Here is an 18,524-nt window from a genome sequence, read left to right as displayed (position 1 = left end):
GATGTGGAACCAACACATTAAGAAGCATTTGAATGTTTAAATACAGCAAGAAAAGCAGGAAGAGAGCAGTGAGACCCAGATACTTTGTCTGAAAAGTCTATGTGATCTTGCAGCACAAAAATGAAAATCAGCAATTAAGCAATTAAGAATTACTTCCTTTCTTACAAATACAGTACTGCAGTTTAGTATTTTTCTCCCTTTCTTGTTGAAAATGAAAAATAGTGTTCATTGAAAATAAAAGTGTTCACTCAGAATACATGTATGTGCTCTGTTCAAAAAGGTACTGTATGTTCAATCAGTAGTATATGTACTACAAATACAGCACTGTACTGTAGTTTGGTATTATTTTCCCCTTTGTTGAAAATAAAAAATAATGTTCAATATGCAACGCTCAGAATACATTATGTGCTCTGTTCAAAAAGGTATTTCCAATCATCTGGATTTCCCTTTATCAAGACTACCCTCTGCTGAGGATAGTCCAGATAAATCGGAGCTCCACTGTATTAGATTTCCTGCATTGGTGCATTTTTGAGAGAAAAAAAATAGTTGCCATGACTTATGAATCAACCCTCGTATAAACGGAAGTGGATTCAACATAGTAAAATCAGTATACCACAGTACACTATCTGTTGGTGGAAATGCATAGAGATCTATCTGAATTCAAAAGTCTTTAAAGGAAACTCTGCACATATTCTGAAGTTTGATTTTTTTTTTTTTGGGGGGGGGGGGAGAAGGGACAGCAAAAATATTTAACATTATCTAATATAATAAAATGATAGGCCGCGCATGCGCACTAAAAAAAAACGTGTTCCCTGGTCTGTCGCAAAAAAACGAGTGCGCATGCGCGGCCCCGCCTCTCACTGTCCATAGTTCTGCGGCGGCTTTCAAATTTTTTTTTAAAAAAACTTACACAGCTGCGGCGGCCTTCCTCAACCCTGCCTCTCACTGCATGGTACCAGCTCCTCTCTCGAACTGCACCAGGATCGAGAGAGGAGCTGCTGCGGCGGCTTTCAAATACAAATTAAAAACAAAACAAAACTGGGGGTCGCCGCTCTCACGGTACCCTAATTGCGGCGGCGGCGGCTTTAAAATACAAAAACAAAAACAGCTGAGGGCAGCAGCTCTCACGGTGCCGTGTTCCCTGATCTGATCTCTCTTCTTCCTGCACCATGGCACGCTGCCGCCGGCCGGGAGCTCCTGGGAGCCGGCGGCGCGAGCCGCCCGGCCGGTGCTGAGGTCCCGCCTCCCGCTTCCGCCCTACACGGCGCCAGACCCGGCCCTACAAAACGGCCCTACACTCAGATCCGCGAACAGGGGATCAGGAACTAAACAGAGATTTAAAATAACATACAAACAACAGTGGACAAGGACAGAGACACATAAACACTCACAGAAGGGCAGGGGGCTAAAGAGACAGATTGAAAAAATCACAAAACACAGAGGACAAGGAGAGAGAGACACACAGACACTCACAGAAGGACAGGGGGCTAAAGAGACAGATTGAAAAAAATAACAAAACACTAAGGAGAGAGAGAGAGACACACAGGAAACAAATGTTACAGCCGGTAGGCTGTTTTAAAGAAGAGGAGCCGCATGCTGGACAGGGGGAGCAGGTAAGGAGTGCTGCTGGACAGGGGGAGCAGTGAAGAGGGTCAGGGGGAGAAAGTAAGGAGTGCTGCTGGGCAGGGGGAGCAGGGAAGAGGGTCAGGGGGAGAAAATAAGGAGTGCTGCTGGACAGGGAGAGCAGGGAAGAGGAACAGGGGAGCAGGTAAGAAGTGCTGCTGGACAGGGGGAGCAGGAAAGAGTGACTGGGGAGCAGGGAAGAAGTGCTGCTGCACAGGGGGAGCAGGGAAGAGGGACAGGGGGAGCAGGTAAGGAGTGCTGCTGGACAGGGGGAGGTAAAAGGAAGGGAGAAGGCCTACTGCTGGACAGGTGGAACAGGCAAGGGGTGATGGTTGACAGCCGAAGAAAAAGAGAGACAGAAAGTGGCCAAGGGGAGAGAGAGAGAAAGAAAGACACACACATCTATTCTAGCACCCGTTAATGTAACGGGCTTAAAGACTAGTAACCATATATTAAGATTCTGCTATAAGAAACAACCAAAAAGCAACTCACCTGTTACATCAATCTGCAGTTTGATGTTGTCTTTTGCTGAACTGAAATGATCTTTGGCTTCTTTATGATTGTAGTAATACAAAAACATGTATCCACATTCAAGATGAAACTGTACAGCCAGAAGTTGGCAGAATTCCTTGGTAAACAACTCTGTTTTTAGAACTATGCACAACAGACAAATGAAAGAAAAAAAGAAAGACATTAGCAAAGATCCCATCAGGATGGCAATACATACTGAGTACAATGAAAGACGCAACTACCCAAATGTAGAGCAATACAGAAAGCTAGATTGTTATATCATATATTCAGTTATCTCCCCTCCTAGTACAAGACCCTGTGAATGGAATCAGCTGCCACAGGTATTATGTTAGCTGTGAACTGTCACTTCTTTTAAGAACTTATTGAGCCATTATCTTTTACACTGTGCCTTTGTATCACATTGAATTTTGGCTACACTGGATGTACTTTTGTGCCTGTGCTTATTTTTGTCTGTTAGTTTAGTAGTGCATGTGGTTAAGGTATACTTGTGGAGGTTTTATTATGTACTGTATGTGATTTTGTGCCTCACCTTGAGATATAAATAATAAATATGATCTAATCATGTGGTTCTAAGATCTATTGCCAAAGAGATACAGGTGCTATACATGGTATGCTATTTGTGGTCTTATATCCCACCAAATCCTCCTAAGTGATGTTCGAGGCAGGTTACAACAGTAATCAATGCAACATCCTTAACAGTAATCAATATAGTAGTAACACTAATCAATGTAATGACAATGGTGATCAATGAAAACAGTAACAATGAACAATCCATGTCACAACAGCAGCGATCAATGCAACACAAATAATACAGTAATTGCTACCATACAGGTATAAGTATACATTGTGGGGATCAGGTTCTGCTCTTCGCATAGATTTCTAATGCAGTGAATTTGTGTCTGGTATATTCACATCATAATTGTGAGTATGTAGTTCCAAATTGGGTTGGGCTCTAGGCTCCTAGCCAGGATTTTTGGAAGAGCTATGTTCTTAGGGATTTACGGAACAAAGCATATTCCTCAGATCAGCTGCTCTTAGCTGTAGCCTTCTCCTTCACTACCAATTCCAGACTTCATTTCTTTCATTTAGCTGCCCCATATGTCTGGAATAAACTACCTGCTTGTCACACCCTTTCCCTTACCTTGTTTAACAGCAGACTGAAAACCCACCTTTTTAATGTAGTCTTTAATCCATAACCCTACTCCCTATTGCCCTAGTCAGTAGATTAACCATTCACCCTAATTGTATCCAGGGCATCCTGTTTGTCCTTCCTGTGTATTTAGCTTTAAGCTCCTTCAAGCAGGAACTGTCTCCTTCATAACTGTACAACATTGCGTACTTTTGGTAGCACTATAGAAATAATTAGTAGTAATAGTAGTATTTGGGGCCAAACCGAATACAGTCAAACTTCGGTTTATGAGTACCGCGGTTTACGAGTGTTTTGCAAGACAAGCAAAACATTTGTAAAATCTGCAACTCGTAAACCGAGCTTGACTCGCTATACGAGCATGTCCCAAAGTAAGGGTGTCCAACCTGCTGCCCCGTGTGGCCTGCTCGAGGGCAATGTGTTTGTTCCCTCTGCCGCCCATGAATGATTGCTTTCTTGCCGGCTCCCTCCTCCTTGTTGTGGTGTTCGCTCGGGGCCGCAGGCGGCAGCTCCTACATGCCTCCTGCAGCTGGCCCGGTGATGCTCCCTCTGATGTTGCGATGTCAGAGGGAGGGCTTTGGGGTTGGCCACGGGGGGCACGTGGGAACCGCTGCCCGCGGCATTCTGGTCTTGTAGTTTTAGCTAGAATCCATAGACAATGTCGGTGAGGGAATTAACACTACATTTCCCGTAGATCAAATGCCTCTGTGTCCTCTAACGTCATAGGTGCGCGAGGGAGGGAAATAGATGTAAGCGCGCCTGCGCACAACCGGCCCTCTCTATCTCACGCACTGTACACCGGCTGTCCTTTTGCGGCCTTGCAGGCAGTAATCGTTCATTGGCTGAAGGCAAGCGAGCGGAGAACTTGAAAAACAAGAAAGGTGGGGCGGTGTTGAAGGCCCGACAGAAATCCTAGAGGTACAGCTGACGGGGAGAGGCAAATGCGGAGACTAGACCGGGAACTGAAGTTTATTCTGGTAGGTACTTGTGGTTGCGTCAGCTCAGCCGCTGCCTGTCAGTGTGTGACAGAGAGTATGAGGGAGCTCCTACCAAAGCCGGCATGAGGGTAGGCACCCATGACACAAAACGAACGAAAAAGAAGTTAAAGCTGCAAGGCCCCAGTGAGGTTGGTTCAGCTGTGGAAAGAGCCCCAGAGCCCCTGTTCTGTTATGTTTATGTCGGTCGCTGGCAGCAGTAGCAACTAATTGTCCGAGTCTCCGTTATATTCTATGGGGAACTTTGCTTTGATAAACGAGCATTTTGGACTACGAGCATGCTCCTGGAACGGATCATGCTCGTAAACCAAGGTACCACTGTACAAATATTTGGTACAGCTCTACCTAGAATAAAGCAAGTCGCTTACCTATAAAAGGGGTTCTCCATACATAGCAAGATAAATCAGACACGCAAGCTGTACAGTGTGCATGCATCTGGTAGCGCTATAGAAATAAGTAGTAGTAGTAGTAGTAGTAGTAGTAGTAATGATGTCATCCAACAGTGCCAACAGCAACAGCTTTCTCAGAGCTGGTTTTTCACGCTCCCACTATTTAATTAATCCCCAGGCGTCCTTTTATTGGGAAGGTGGGTGAATATGTACGCCCAATTTATCCCTTCTACAGAGAGCTCATTACAGGTAGTCAACTTGGTTTCCTCTGTCAAGAAGCAGGATGAAGTAGCCATACAAGTATTTTTTAGAAAAGAAACTCCTTCCATCTGAACCAAACAGGCTTCAGGCTTTATCACTCCACTGAACATTCTCTAATAGGTCTCGCAACTTCAATCAGATACTTCCTAGATCACTGGAAATCAGTCCTCTTAATTTTCCTAGATTTAACAGTAGAATTCTATACACTTCTCCCTCCGTATTCGCGGTTTCAGCACTCACGATTTCACTTAATCACAATTTTCCGCATGCTGACTCCACCCCCCAAGCCATTATCCCCCGATTTTTGCATTAATTATTGAGCCTTTGGCACAGAGAATTAGACAATCCCAACAGATAAAAGGTCTGAGGGTGGCCGGTGAAGAACAAAAGTTGTCTTTGTTTGCTGATGACATACTGGCTATTGTTGAGGCTACAGAGTCATCCTTGACTGCTCTTAAAGATACTATGGGTGAATATGGTCAATTGTCAGGATTTAAGGCTAATCTATCTAAGACGGAAGTGATAAACATATCTGCATCTATGGAGAAGATTAAGGAACTACAGAGATCAGTGCCTTTGAGATGGGTAAAGGGACCTATTCGCTATTTAGGAATAATTTTGGGAGCAGACTTAGACACTTGTTTCAGCAGAATTATATACCATTGGTAACGGATATTCAGAGGGATTTAGAAAGGTGGAATAAGATGTTTATTTCATGGTTAAGATGCATGAAAGTGGTTAAGATGATGATTGTTTCTAGGTTTCTGTATTTATTTCAAGTATTACCGATTGAAATTCCAAAACTGTATTTTCAAAAATGGAATAGTATGATGAAATTTATTTGGGGAGGAAAGAGTCCAAGGGTTGGAAGATATGCAATGTTTAATTCTAAGGCAGAAGGAGGATTGGGTTTACCTTCTTTAGAGAATTATTATAGAGCTGCTCATTTGAGAGCAATAGTTGAATGACATTTGAATCCACTTAAATTATGGGTACGGTAGAACAAGAAATGTTAGAAGTAATAGAGGGCATTAGGAATTTGAAATATTTACCATGGGTGGGGAGGGAAAAAGAATTAATGAATATAAGCAATCCTTTTATTAGATGTTCTATGGGAATATGGAAAAGTGTGATAAAAAAAACTTCTGGGAAAAGAAAAAAGTATTTATTATTCTCCTATATTATATGTAGAACATTTTATACCAGGTAGGGAGGGGGGAATTTTTAAAAAGTGGTAGGCAAAAGGGTTGAGGTGTTTTGGTCAACTTATTGAGGAAGGGGAGGTCAAAGCATTTGCAGATCTTCAGGATCAATATCAACTAGAAGCAAGAGACCTTTTCCCCTACTTACAGGTGAAAAATTATATTATGATATGTAAGGGGTTGAGAAAAGAAGTTTTAAAGAAATCTGAATTTGAAAAAGGGTTAGGGAACCCAGTTGCTAAAGGGTGTATTTCTTGTCTTTACAAAATTTTACATGATGATAAGAATATGAAAACATCTTATATGAAAGCATGGGAAAAAGATTTGGGGAAGGAATGGTCAATTGATGAGTGGGGGGGTGATTGTATCACATCTTTTCCACATAGCCAGAGCAGCCACTTTGGTGGGAAATGCTATTAAACTTTTAGTACGATGGTATATTACTCCGGTTCTAATTAGTAAATGTACTAAGGAGAAAAATGATGTTTGTTGGAAAGGATGTGGGGAAAGAGGTACATTCTATTATGTAGTGGGAATGTCAAAAGAAATATTGGGAGCAAGTATTTCACTATATGAGTAAGTTAATTAAGATCCCTCTTGATATGAGTGCTGAAAGTGCACTGTTGGGAATTGGAGTAGAGGGTTTGTCATCTGCTCAACTTAAACTTATGGACTTGACATTAATAGCTGCTCGATTAGTATTGGCTCAGCAATGGCGTACCCCAAATATACCTACTATAAGAGATACGAGAGATCGTTTAGGAATGGTATGTGAAAAATATAGACTGTCGGCCCTTTTAATTAATCAATGGGCGAAGTTTAAAGATATATGGGGGGGAGGAGAATTGTTTTAATTGTTTGTATAAGACATGTTATTTATTGAGGTTATGAATCTTGTCAATGTAATTAATGTCTTGTATTGAGATTATTGTAAATTATATTTTTTGTTAAAATTATTAAATAAATATTTTTTTTTTTTAAAAAAAGAAAAACTTGAGAAGCGGTAGCCCTATTTGTATTCAGACTTTAGTTTTCATAGGGTGACCCAGAGTAGTCACTGGGGTAAGAACACAGGCATAGCTCAGAACATCTTAACTTCAAAATAATATGTGACAGACTTGCAGGTTTATCTTCTACTGAGAAAAACCTCTTAGGAATAAGGGTCAAATAAACTGTAGACCTTATAAAAAGGGACACTGCTGCATCCTCTGGACTATCTCATTTGTCACAGTAGAACAGTCCATTTTATCGTGGAATCAGTTCTGTCAGAGAGGAGGCTGCCAGTAATATCAAAGGTAGAAACAGCAGGAGTTGAGATTTTAGTTGGCAAACAACCAACCAGCCTAAGGCATCATTGCATTTTTCAGGGAAGAAGGGATAGCCATCTCTCCCATTTGTGGAAAGTAGAGTTTGTGAGCAAGTTTTGCTTTGATATTACAGCACAAATGTATATTAAGGATAACTGAAGTAAATTACTCGTATTTCTTTCAGATCCCATAAAATTTCCCATGGCTGCCATTTCACTAAAGCAGGAGATAAGACACTGAGAAAATGCAGTAGAGCAGTTTCCAGAGCTAGAAAGCTACTCTTCTACTCTCAATATTTTTAAATATATTTGGGTATGTTTTCTGTTATTTGTGGTACTGCTTTGCTATGACATCTCTTGTTCATATTTATGTTTATTATTTTTAAATATATACTAACAATAATCACAGCTTTACTTTAATAACATTTCAAATTAAATTTTTTTGTGAAAAACTCAGACCCTGAACCCGTGAAAATAGTGTAACAACACCAACTGAGGTTCAATAGGGGCCATCATAGTTTTTCACTGTCCCCATGTGCCATCCAAACAATTTAACACAATAAATACACCAGGTACTTATCTGAATCGGATGGAATTTTGCTGTTGTGGAACCTCAGAGGATTTTAAAGCGACATGTGCAATTAAAAACAAATACTATGTTGATTGAAGAAAAATTCACTCTAATGACCCTGTCCCCCCGACTCGAGTTTCAAGTCTTCTTCAGGAAAGGACACTAGTAATCCAAAGCAAAAATAACTATTAGAAAAAATCCTATCTAAAAGCAGTATAACCCACTATTTAGGATCTCAGGAAATTAAATTATCTCCCATAAAGGTCAAGCAATTTGATTCTCTATCTCAAAACTGCATATAAATACCTGTTAGTGGCACATAACTTCAGAGAGGTAACCTTGTCAGGACGGGCTGACTGAAATATGAGAATGGAGATACTACCCCGGAACGCCTACTATATTCCAATCCCACCGGAAATGACAAAATTAAGAACATAAGAATATAAGAAGTTGCCACCACTGGGTCAGACCATTGGTCTATCGCGCCCAGCGGTCCGCTCTCGCGGCGGCCCGTCAGGTCTATGACCTGTAATGTGGTTCCTGTCCATTTCTGTAACCTACCTCTTCTTTTTATCTGTAACCCTCAATCCCCTTTTCTTTTAGGAACTTGTCTAAACCTTCCTTGAAACCCTGCAATGTGCTCTGGGCTATCACAACCTCCAGAAGCGCGTTCCATGTGTCCACCACCCTCTGGGTAAAAAAGAACCTCCTAGCATTTGTTCTAAACCTGTCCCCTCTCAATTGCCGGAAATGACGGAACCCCAACCAGGAATTAATGGCATACCCACGCCGGAGATGTTACGTAAGCAACCATTCAATTTCATGATTTAAACCATGCGGGGTTAATGTTTGCCATTCAAAAATAAAACGCTGTTCTCTCCGGATCAAAGACCCCGAGAGATCTCCCTCTGAGTCTCTGATCTGGATGAGAACAGTGTATTTAAGATCGTCAATAGAATGTAATTTCTCTATCCAGTGGGCTGCAAGGGGGGCGGACATCCTATGATTACGAATACCACTTAAGTGTTCGGAGATTCTGATCTTAATCTTTCGAAACGTTTGGCCAATATAAAATTTATTGCATGGGCATTTTATGCAATATATTACCCCAACAGAGTCACAATTTGTATCCGATTGTAGTTTGAATTTTTTCCTCTGACCTGTAGGGATGTCAACATACGAGGTGTCCCATACATACTGACATAAGCGGCATTTGCCGCACGCTTTATGAGGAAAGAAATTCCTTATATCAGATCTCAACTGCCTATATTTTAATTTGGTACAAAGCTCTCAGCAAATCTACCTCGGTTTTCCCCTTTTCTTCTTGCATGCTTCCATTGAAGTTGACCTCTGTCAGTAAGAGAGCCTCATCAGCAACTCCAAATGTAGTGAGAGCATCTTAATGATCTGAAATTCTTCTGAGAAGTTGGTGATGTTTTCTCATCAGGATCCAATTTAGAGTGCTTTGTTCCATCCTTGAACTTTGGAGCAAGTCAGTTTGTAGCTTTCTTCATGGTGAACTAAAAATACAGTGTACTGTAAGCTCCTGCTGGAGATTTTTGAAGAGTGTAACTCCCTTTCTATAAATACTCTAAAATAACTAGTTATTACTGGGTTCCTTAGTATTGTATATTTAATATTGCCTTAAAATTGTGCCACTGTTGCTATAAATTAATTTGAGTTTTCTTGAGTTCTTTTTTTTTTAAATTCTTTATTCATTTTTAAAACTTTCAATAAGTGCAATATAAGATAAAAACTGTTTATACTTCTAATCTTCCACCCCCCTAATACCCAAACAATTAACTTCAATTATAAGAAAACAATAAATCATCCCCACTCCACCCCCCTCTTGGGCGTGTATATTCAAAGGGAAAAAGTAATATTCATTCTTTACAGTAATTAGTTATTTTTGCTTTGGATTACTAGTGTCCTTTCCTGAAGAAGACTTGAAACTCGAGTCAGGGGGACAGGGTCATTAGAGTGAATTTTTCTTCAATCAACATAGTATTTGTTTTTAATTGCACATGTCACTTTAAAATCCTCTGAGGTTCCACAACAGCGAAATTCCATCCGATTCAGATAAGTACCTGGTGTATTTATTGTGTTAAATTGTTTGGATGGCACATGGGGACAGTGAAAAACTATGATGGCCCCTATTGAACCTCAGTTGGTGTTGTTACACTATTTTCACGGGTTCAGGGTCTGAGTTTTTCACAAAAAAATTTAATTTGAAATGTTATTAAAGTAAAGTTGTGATTATTGTTAGTATATATTACGTTATTATCACAGAAGAAGATAGACTTTCTCTCCAATTTTTTGGTGAATATTATTTTTAAAGCCACTTCCCAACCCCAAATCCCATTGTGATAAGAGACTGGCTTAGGAATGCCTGACAGCAAAACACAGGTAAATTAATCCAGACACAAATGCCAAATACCTTTATCAACACAGGCCTGAGCAAGAGCAAAAAGCTCAGGTGATCTTTCCTCCAGTAACTGCTGATGAACATTCACACAGCGCAGTGTCCACCAAGGTAACATCTAGAAAAAGGGGGAGAGAACATCTGAACTGAGTTCCACAAATACTACAAATGAAAGATTTGGGGGTTTTTATTTGAATAGCACAAGTTTAAAAAAAAGGTGGCTAAACATTTTCACCTGGATAAAAAAAAAACAACCAACAAACCACACATCAAACTTAAGTTATACAAATAACACATTCAGGTCTTTAACAACTCTAAGCCTGAGTTCCCCCACCGATTTATCTCTCCCTTGCTCATATTTTACGTTATATCATTTTTAAAGCCATGCATTGCATTGCACCTTTCTGTCTTGTAGAAATAGTTCAATGCAAGTCAAGCTGCACTTTTTACTCTTCCCAATGAGCACTAATGGAAATGCCATCATATAATATTGCCCCTTGAGTATGCATAAAAAGCATTTTTTCCATGGCAGAAGACAAGCTTGAAATTCTTTTGACCTGGCCTACAATTAGAAATGGCTATCTTCAAATTTAGAAAGCTATTCAGAAGCATTTGTTTAATCTTACTTTAAGTTCCAAAGTATGATGTTTTCTTTAGGTTATATTTTTATTTATGTACGGACTGGGCACAATTTCTGGTCATTTCCAATGTTGCCTTGTTACTCAAGAAGAATATGATTGACAGGCTACAAATTTCTATAAACTTGAAGTGACTACATTATAGGTTAGGGATATGTCAGGGATTCTCAAACCTAGTTCTCAAGACACAATCAAGCTAGTCTGGATTATCAATATATCTACAATGAAGATGCATGAAAAAGGAAGATTAGGTCTTTACTAGAGAATAACACAGGGACAAACTTGTCCCCATCCCCGCTGGAACTCAGGGCTCCTTTTACAAAGGCGCGCTAGCGGTTTTAGCGTGTGCTAAAATGCCATGCGTGCTAGCCGCTACCGCCTCCTTTTATACTGGCGGTAATTTTTTGGCTAGCGCACACTAATCTTGTGCGTGCGCTAAAAATGCTAGTGCACCTTAGTCAAAGGAGCCCTCAATTTCCCCATCCCATCCCCGCAAGTTTGTCACTGCCCCATTCCTGTAAGCTCTGCCTTAACTGCACAAGCTTTGAACACTTATGATTTTAAAGTGTTTGATGTTTGTGCAGATAAGGACAGAGCTTGCAGGGATGGGGAAGAGATAGTAAAAGAACTCGCCGGGACGGAAAAATTAGTTCCTGCAGGGATGGGGAAAAAATTTGTCCCAGAGACATTCTCTAGTTCTTACCTCAATAATGTTCTTTCTGATTACAAGGCATAGAAGTCCTGAAGAGTAGGTCATCTTCCCCTAAATGCAAGCTATACAGAAGGAATCATATACTTTTTCTTCAGCTCCACCTCCTTCCTCAGTAGGCTGTACTGCAACTCCAGTTTGTACCAAAGTTGTCGATAACCACTACAATGTTAAAAGGAGGGTTCGAGGAGCTTCCCCAAGACACTTAAATTCTGCTCTGTAACAAGTACAATGAACAATGTTAATCAAAACATATCATATAAAACAAAATGGAACAACCAGGCAATCTATTAAGAGTACAAACAGCACTAACATTTGTAACAATAGCATGGATTTGTTCTCACAATACCTGATGAGAATTAGAAGATTTTAAGATCTGGACTGACAAACTTGTCCAAGACAATGAGAAGTTGAATAATTAACTGAAAGGGCGGGGTGTCAGGACTCATATGCCCTGTTACCAGAAAGATTATAGAAACATGACAGCAGACAAAGGCCAAATGGCCTATCTAGTCTGCCCATCCGCAGTAACCATTATCTCTTCCTCTCTCCAAGAGATTCCACGCTTTCTTGAATTCAGACATAGTCTCTGTCTCCTCCACCTCTTCCGAGACACTGTTCCACACATCTACCACTCTTTCTGTAAGAAAGTATTTCCTTAGACTACTCCTGAACCTATCACCTCTAAACTTCAACCTATGCCCTCTAATTCCAGAGCTTTCTTCCAAATGAAAGAGACTCGACTCATGTGCATTTACGCTAGAGAGTTGCGCGGGGACAGAAATCCCACCCGTCCCCACCCGTCCCCGCCAAAGTCCCACCCGTCCCCACCCGTCCCCGTGAGGAATCCCACCCGTCCCCACCCGTCCCCGTGAGGAATCCCTCCGTCCCCACCCGTCCCTGCGAGGAATCCCCTCCGTCCCCACCCGTCCCCGCGAGGAATCCCCTCCGTCCCCGCCCGTCCATATAAACTTCAGAAATAGTTATTTCATTTAATTATGCTACTGAATTAAAGGCTCTGGTAGAAACCATTTACAAATAAGCAAAAAGACTTTATTAATTTGAAAATATTAATTGGGAAGAATACATACTTTGTAAACGGGTTTCTACCAGAGCCTCTAATGTTTATAAATTTTTATCAACACAACTAATATACTACTTTATCCTGAAGCAAAAAAAAAAAAAAAAGAAATAGAATTCTTTTCCTACCTTTGTTGCCTGGTTTCTGCTTTCCTCATGTTCTCATTCAATTCCTTCCATCCACTGTCTCTCTTCCTTCTGCATCTTCCATTTGCTCTGTTACTGTGCCTCTCCCTTTCTTCCCTCTTCCAAATTGGTCTGGCACCCATCTTCTTCTCTCCGCTCCCCCCAAAGTCTGGCATCTGTCTTCTTCCCTGCCAGCGTCTTCTCCCTACTCTCTCTTCCCCATTTCCTTTCAGCGTCCTTCTCCCCCCATCTTCCCCATGTCCTGTCAGCGTCCTTCTCCCCCCTCTGTCTTCCACATGTGCTTTCAGTGTCCTTCTCCCCCCTCTGCTTCCCCATGTCCTTTCAGCGTCCTTCTCTCTCTCTGTCTTCCCCATGGCCTTTCAGCGTCCTTCTCCACCCCCCCCCGTCTTCCCCATGTCCTTTCAGCGTCCTTCTCCACCCCTTTGTCTTCCCCATGTGCTTTCAGCATCCTTCTCCCCCCTCTGTCTTCCACAAATGCTTTCAGAGTCCTTCCCCCCCCCCGCCCTTCCCATGGCCTTTCAGCGTCCTTCTCCACCCCTTTGTCTTCCCCATGTCCTTTCAGCGTCCTTCTCCACCCCTTTGTCTTCCCCATGTGCTTTCAGCATCCTTCTCCCCCCTCTGTCTTCCACAAGTGCTTTCAGAGTCCTTCCCCCCCCCCCCCGCCCTTCCCATGGCCTTTCAGCGTCCTTCTCCACCCCTTTGTATTCCCCCATGTGCTTTCAGCGTCCTTCTCCCTCCTCTGTCTTCAAGTGCTTTCAGAGTCCTTCCCCCCTCCTCCTGTCTTCACCATGGCCTTTCAGCATCCTTCTCCCCCCCCCCTCCTTCTCTACCGCCCCGGGTGCAGCACAGCCGGCCAGGTCCCCTTACTTTTGTGGCACTTCCCCGACCGACTGACAACAGCCCCGGTCCGACAAACCTCCCTGCCCTTAACTGCGAATCTAAATTACCTTATTACAGCTGCTGTAAGAAGATAATTTAGATTCGCGGCTACAGGGCAGGGAGGATTGTCGGACCGGGGCTGTTGTCGGTCAGTCGGGGAAGTGCCACAAAAGTAAGGGGACCTGGCCGGCTGTGCTGCAACCGGGGCGGGGTGTGCCGGGGCGGACCGCCCCGTCCCTTGGTAGCCACTCGAACCGCGAGGCTACTCTCCTCCTTACATGCACTGCCTGCAGCACAGAGCCAAACGGAAGTCTTCCCGACTCAGTCGCGCGGCTCTTCTCTCTACCTTCTCTGCTTGCAGCACAGAGCCGAACGGAAGTCTTCCCGACGTCAGCGCTGACGTCGGAGGGAGGGAGGGCTTTGTTTAAGCCCTCCCTCCCCTCCGACGTCAGCGCTGACGTCGGGAAGACTTCCGTTCGGCTCTGTGCTGCAAGCAGAGAAGGTAGAGAGAAGAGCCGCGCGACTGAGTACATCCAGCCCCGCAGGAACCCCGCGACCCTCGGAGGCGTCCCCACGGGATCCCCGCGACCCTAGGGGGCGTCCCCACGGGATCCCCGCGACCCTAGGGGGCGTCCCCACGGGATCCCCGTGACCCAAAGGGGGAACCCGCGGGATGCCCGCGGGTCCCGCGGGATTCCCGTCGTCCCCGTTCCCGTGCAGCTCTCTAATTTACGCCATGCAGGTATTTAAACATTTCTATCATATCTCCCCTCTCCTGCCTTTCCTCCAAAGTATACATATTGAAATTAAGTCTGTCTCCATACACCTTATAAAGAGACCCACAAAAAGGCAAAAAATAGTCAAAGGTTCCCAAGAGTGGTGATGGAACAGTAACCCCCACAAAAAAATTAAATCAACAACAAATATTGTAAATAACTTTAAAGAAATTTTTGTGAGATTTAGGTACCCTCAGTGTGAGGGGTCAGCAACAGGAGCATGGCTCCAACGCTTCACACATCAAGGTGGTGCCTGAAAGACCACCACCTACACACCATCATAGGGTACCTGTGTGTTTTAAATCAAAATAACACTACCACCATTAAAGCAGTGCAAAATAAACACAGGTGAAAACAATTACAAACACTCTGGGAACCCCCCAGCCAACTCCCAAAAAATGAAAACAGCAAAACTTAGCTTCAATAGATCTTCATCCGATGTCCAGGGGAAGTAAGACAGGGCAGGTGGAACGCCAAAAGACCAGGTTCAACCAAGCCTGGTTTCGGGAGCACGTCCCTTCCTCAGGAACCCAAAACTCAACGAATCAATCAATGGCAGTCCTCCGGGAGAGCTGGACGAGAGGAGGAGCTAGCGAAGAGACACTCAGGCGTGCTTAAAAACCATCAGCGATGACGTCAAGCCAATCACAACACAGGAGGAGCGGCAGCATTAAACAATGGTGTTCCATTCAATGCTGTCATTTAATCCATAAGGAGAGACACAATGTAGATGGAAAATCCAAAACTGCTCCCTCAGATTGATATACGCCATCTTATCACCCCTGTAATCACTCGGTATTTGCTCCAATACAAACCACGAGAGATCACCAAAACTGTGGTTCTTTTCCACACAATGGGGTACAAGAGGAGCAGATATGGCTGCAGTGTGAATCCTGCTCTTATGCTCAGAGAGTCTTATTCTGATTTTTCTGCTGGTACAGCCCACATAAATCAAACCATACGATCATGTAAATAACCTATTGGGAGTCACAATTAGTAGAGTGTCTTACCTGATAATTACGATGAAACTGAGGGTGCTGCCAACAAGAAATAGACAACGTAGTGCTGCACATAGTACAATGCCCGCATGCCTTGTGACCACCTGTAGTATACACCCGGGATCCAGAAGATGAAGTGAGTAAATTCTTCAGATTCTTAGGGCGAGAGAAAGCTATCCGGGGGGGGTTCCCTAAAAACCTCGTAATGCTCCAGCACATGCCAGTGTCTCCTGATGATATTCGCCACCTGATAGGCCTGTTCAGAAAATGACACCACACAAACCTGCTGATCAGATGACGGTCTCTGCACAGGTGTCAACAAGAGATCGGGGTTAGCATATCGGGCACAGAGATAGGCTCGTTTAATCGTCCAATCAGGTCCTTGAAGTGCTGAGTCAAAATCTTGGCTTGACATTTAAAATCCGCCAAGGTGGTACAAATTTGGCGTATCCTTAAGAATTGACTAATGGGTAAGAATTGTTTTAAACGGGCAGGATGACAACTGGAATAGTGCAGGTAGGTATTCCTGTCAGTAGATTTTCTGTACACAGTAGTGGTTAATTTCCCATCCATTTTAACCACCGTGTCCAGATAGGTAATCTTAAGATGACTGACATTAACAGAGAATTTGAGATGCTGATCCAAAGTGTTAAGCCAGAGCAGAAATTCAGCAAACTTCTCAGAACCAGTCCAAATTATAAATACATCGTCGATATAGCGAAGCCACATCGAGATGTAAGACATCCAGGGAGAAGTGTACAACCATTGCTCTTCAAAAAGAGTGATGTATAGATTTTCAACACTAGGGGCCATGGCAGTGCCCATAGCGATGCCATGGGTTTGGAGGTAGAAATCCTCTTGCACCTCAAAAAAGTTCCTCTGAAGAACTAAGGAGGACAGGCTCAGGAGAAAAGATTTAGTAACACGATTGTCAGTAGGCAAAAACGCCAAATTAGACTCCTCTATTTCCAAAGCCTCCCTTTGAGGGATGTTACTATACAGAGCCTCAAGATCCATGGTTATTAATAAATCAGAGTCACCCACCTGAACAGACCGAATACGTTGCAAAAAAAATGGGTAGTGTCCAGAACAAAGGACTTAGCCTTAATAACAAAAGGCTTTAAAAAATGGTCAACCATTTTAGATAAGGGTTCCAAGACTGTACCACACACCTTATGACAAACACCACACACTATTTCAGTAGACTTCCTCTGAACCAACTTCATCCTTTTTATATCTTTTTAAAGGTGCTGTCTCCAGAATTGTACACAATATTCTAAATGTGGGCTCACCAGAGTCTTATACAGAGGCATCAATACCTTCTTTTTCCTACAGGCCATACCTCTCCCTATGCACCCTAGCATCCTTCTAGCTTTCGCTGTCACCTTTTCAACATGTTTGGCCACCTTAAGATCATCATATACAATCACACCCAAGTCCCTCTCTTCTGTCATGCACATAAGTTCTTCACCCCCTAAACTGTAATGTTCCCTCAGGTTTTTGCAGCCCAAATGCATGAATTTGCATTTCTTAACATTAAATTTTAGCTGCCAAACTTCAGACCATTCTTCATGCTTTGTAGATTTTTCCTCATGTTATTCACACCATCTGAGGTGTCTCTACTCTATTGCAGATTTTGGTTATCTTCCGCAAAGAGGCAAATCTTATCCGACAGCCCTTCAGCAATATTGTTTATAAAAACATTAAAAAGAAAAGGCCCAAGAACAGAACCTTGAGGTATCATTCCTTTCCTCAGAGTGATCTCCATTTACCACTATCCTCTGTTGTCTTCAACTCAACCAGTTCCTGACCCAGCCTGTCACTTTGGAACCAATCCAGAGGTCACTCAAGTTTTTTTTATTAGACGTCTGTGTGGAACATTGTCTAGGGCTTTGCTAAAATCTAAATACACCACATCCATCACACTCTCTAACCAATTCTCTGGTCACCCAAAGAAATTGATCAGATTTGTCTGATAAGACCTACCTCTAGTGAATCCATGTTGCCTCCAGTCCTATAATCCACTGGATTCCAGAAACATCATCATTCTCTGTTTTAAAACCATTTCCATTAATTCGCTTACCACAGAAGTCAAATTTACTGGCCTGTAATTTCCTACTTCTTTTTACTTCCACTTTTGTGGAGAGGGACCTCATCCACCCTTCTCCAGTTCTCCAGTACCACTGCTGATTCTAGAGAAGCATTGAAAAGGTCAGTCAGCGAAGCCACCAGAACTTCCCTAAATTCCTTCAGAACCCTCAGATGTACATCATTCAGCCCCATCACTTTGTCTACCTTTAATTTAGGTAGCACCTCAAGAACAGAGCCCTCTGAAAATCAATCAGGGTCTACGACTCTTCCAACCCTATTCACATTTGACTTTTGAAGTCCCACTCCCAGCATTTCAGCCATGAACACAGAACAGAAATATTTGTTAAGCAATTCAGCCTTTTCTTTATCAGATTCTACATACACCTACACCTTTGAGTCTCAGAATGCCATTTTCACACTTCTTCCTATCATTAATCTATCTAAAAATGCCATGTCTCCCCATTTTACCCATGTCAACTATTTTTTCTTCAATTTATATCTTTGCTTTCTTGACTACACGACCAGCCTCTCTTAACTTTTCCAGATATTTTTGCCTGTCTTGCTCTTTCTGCGATCTTTTGTAGTTTATTAAAGCTAACCTCTTATTCCTTACCTTCTCAGCTACTACTTTTGAGAACCCAAGTGGCTTTCTTTTGCTCTTACTTTTACTTACTTGCATTACAAAAAGATTTATCGCCCTTACAATAACTCCTTTTAGTTTTGCCCACTGCATTTCTACTCTTTCCAGACCTTCCCATC

General features: G+C 42.6%; 1 protein-coding gene across 3 annotated transcripts in view; it reads right to left on the bottom strand.

Annotated features, from left to right (window-relative positions):
- The window catches only part of TTC27 (tetratricopeptide repeat domain 27), a 677,043-nt gene that overhangs the window by 596,591 nt on the left and 61,928 nt on the right, over positions 1-18,524 (bottom strand). For all 3 annotated transcript variants that reach the window (XM_033935684.1, XM_033935685.1, XM_033935682.1), the window contains exons 5-6: positions 10,463-10,565; positions 2,116-2,277 (exon numbers count right to left, since the gene is read on the bottom strand). In XM_033935684.1, the coding sequence (XP_033791575.1) occupies positions 2,116-2,277; positions 10,463-10,565 (265 nt within the window). The remainder of the gene's footprint in view (positions 1-2,115; positions 2,278-10,462; positions 10,566-18,524) is intronic.

Source organism: Geotrypetes seraphini, chromosome 3 (genome assembly GCF_902459505.1).
Source record: "Geotrypetes seraphini chromosome 3, aGeoSer1.1, whole genome shotgun sequence".
NCBI lineage: Eukaryota > Metazoa > Chordata > Amphibia > Gymnophiona > Dermophiidae > Geotrypetes > Geotrypetes seraphini.
This window is presented reverse-complemented; position numbering and strand designations above follow the sequence as displayed.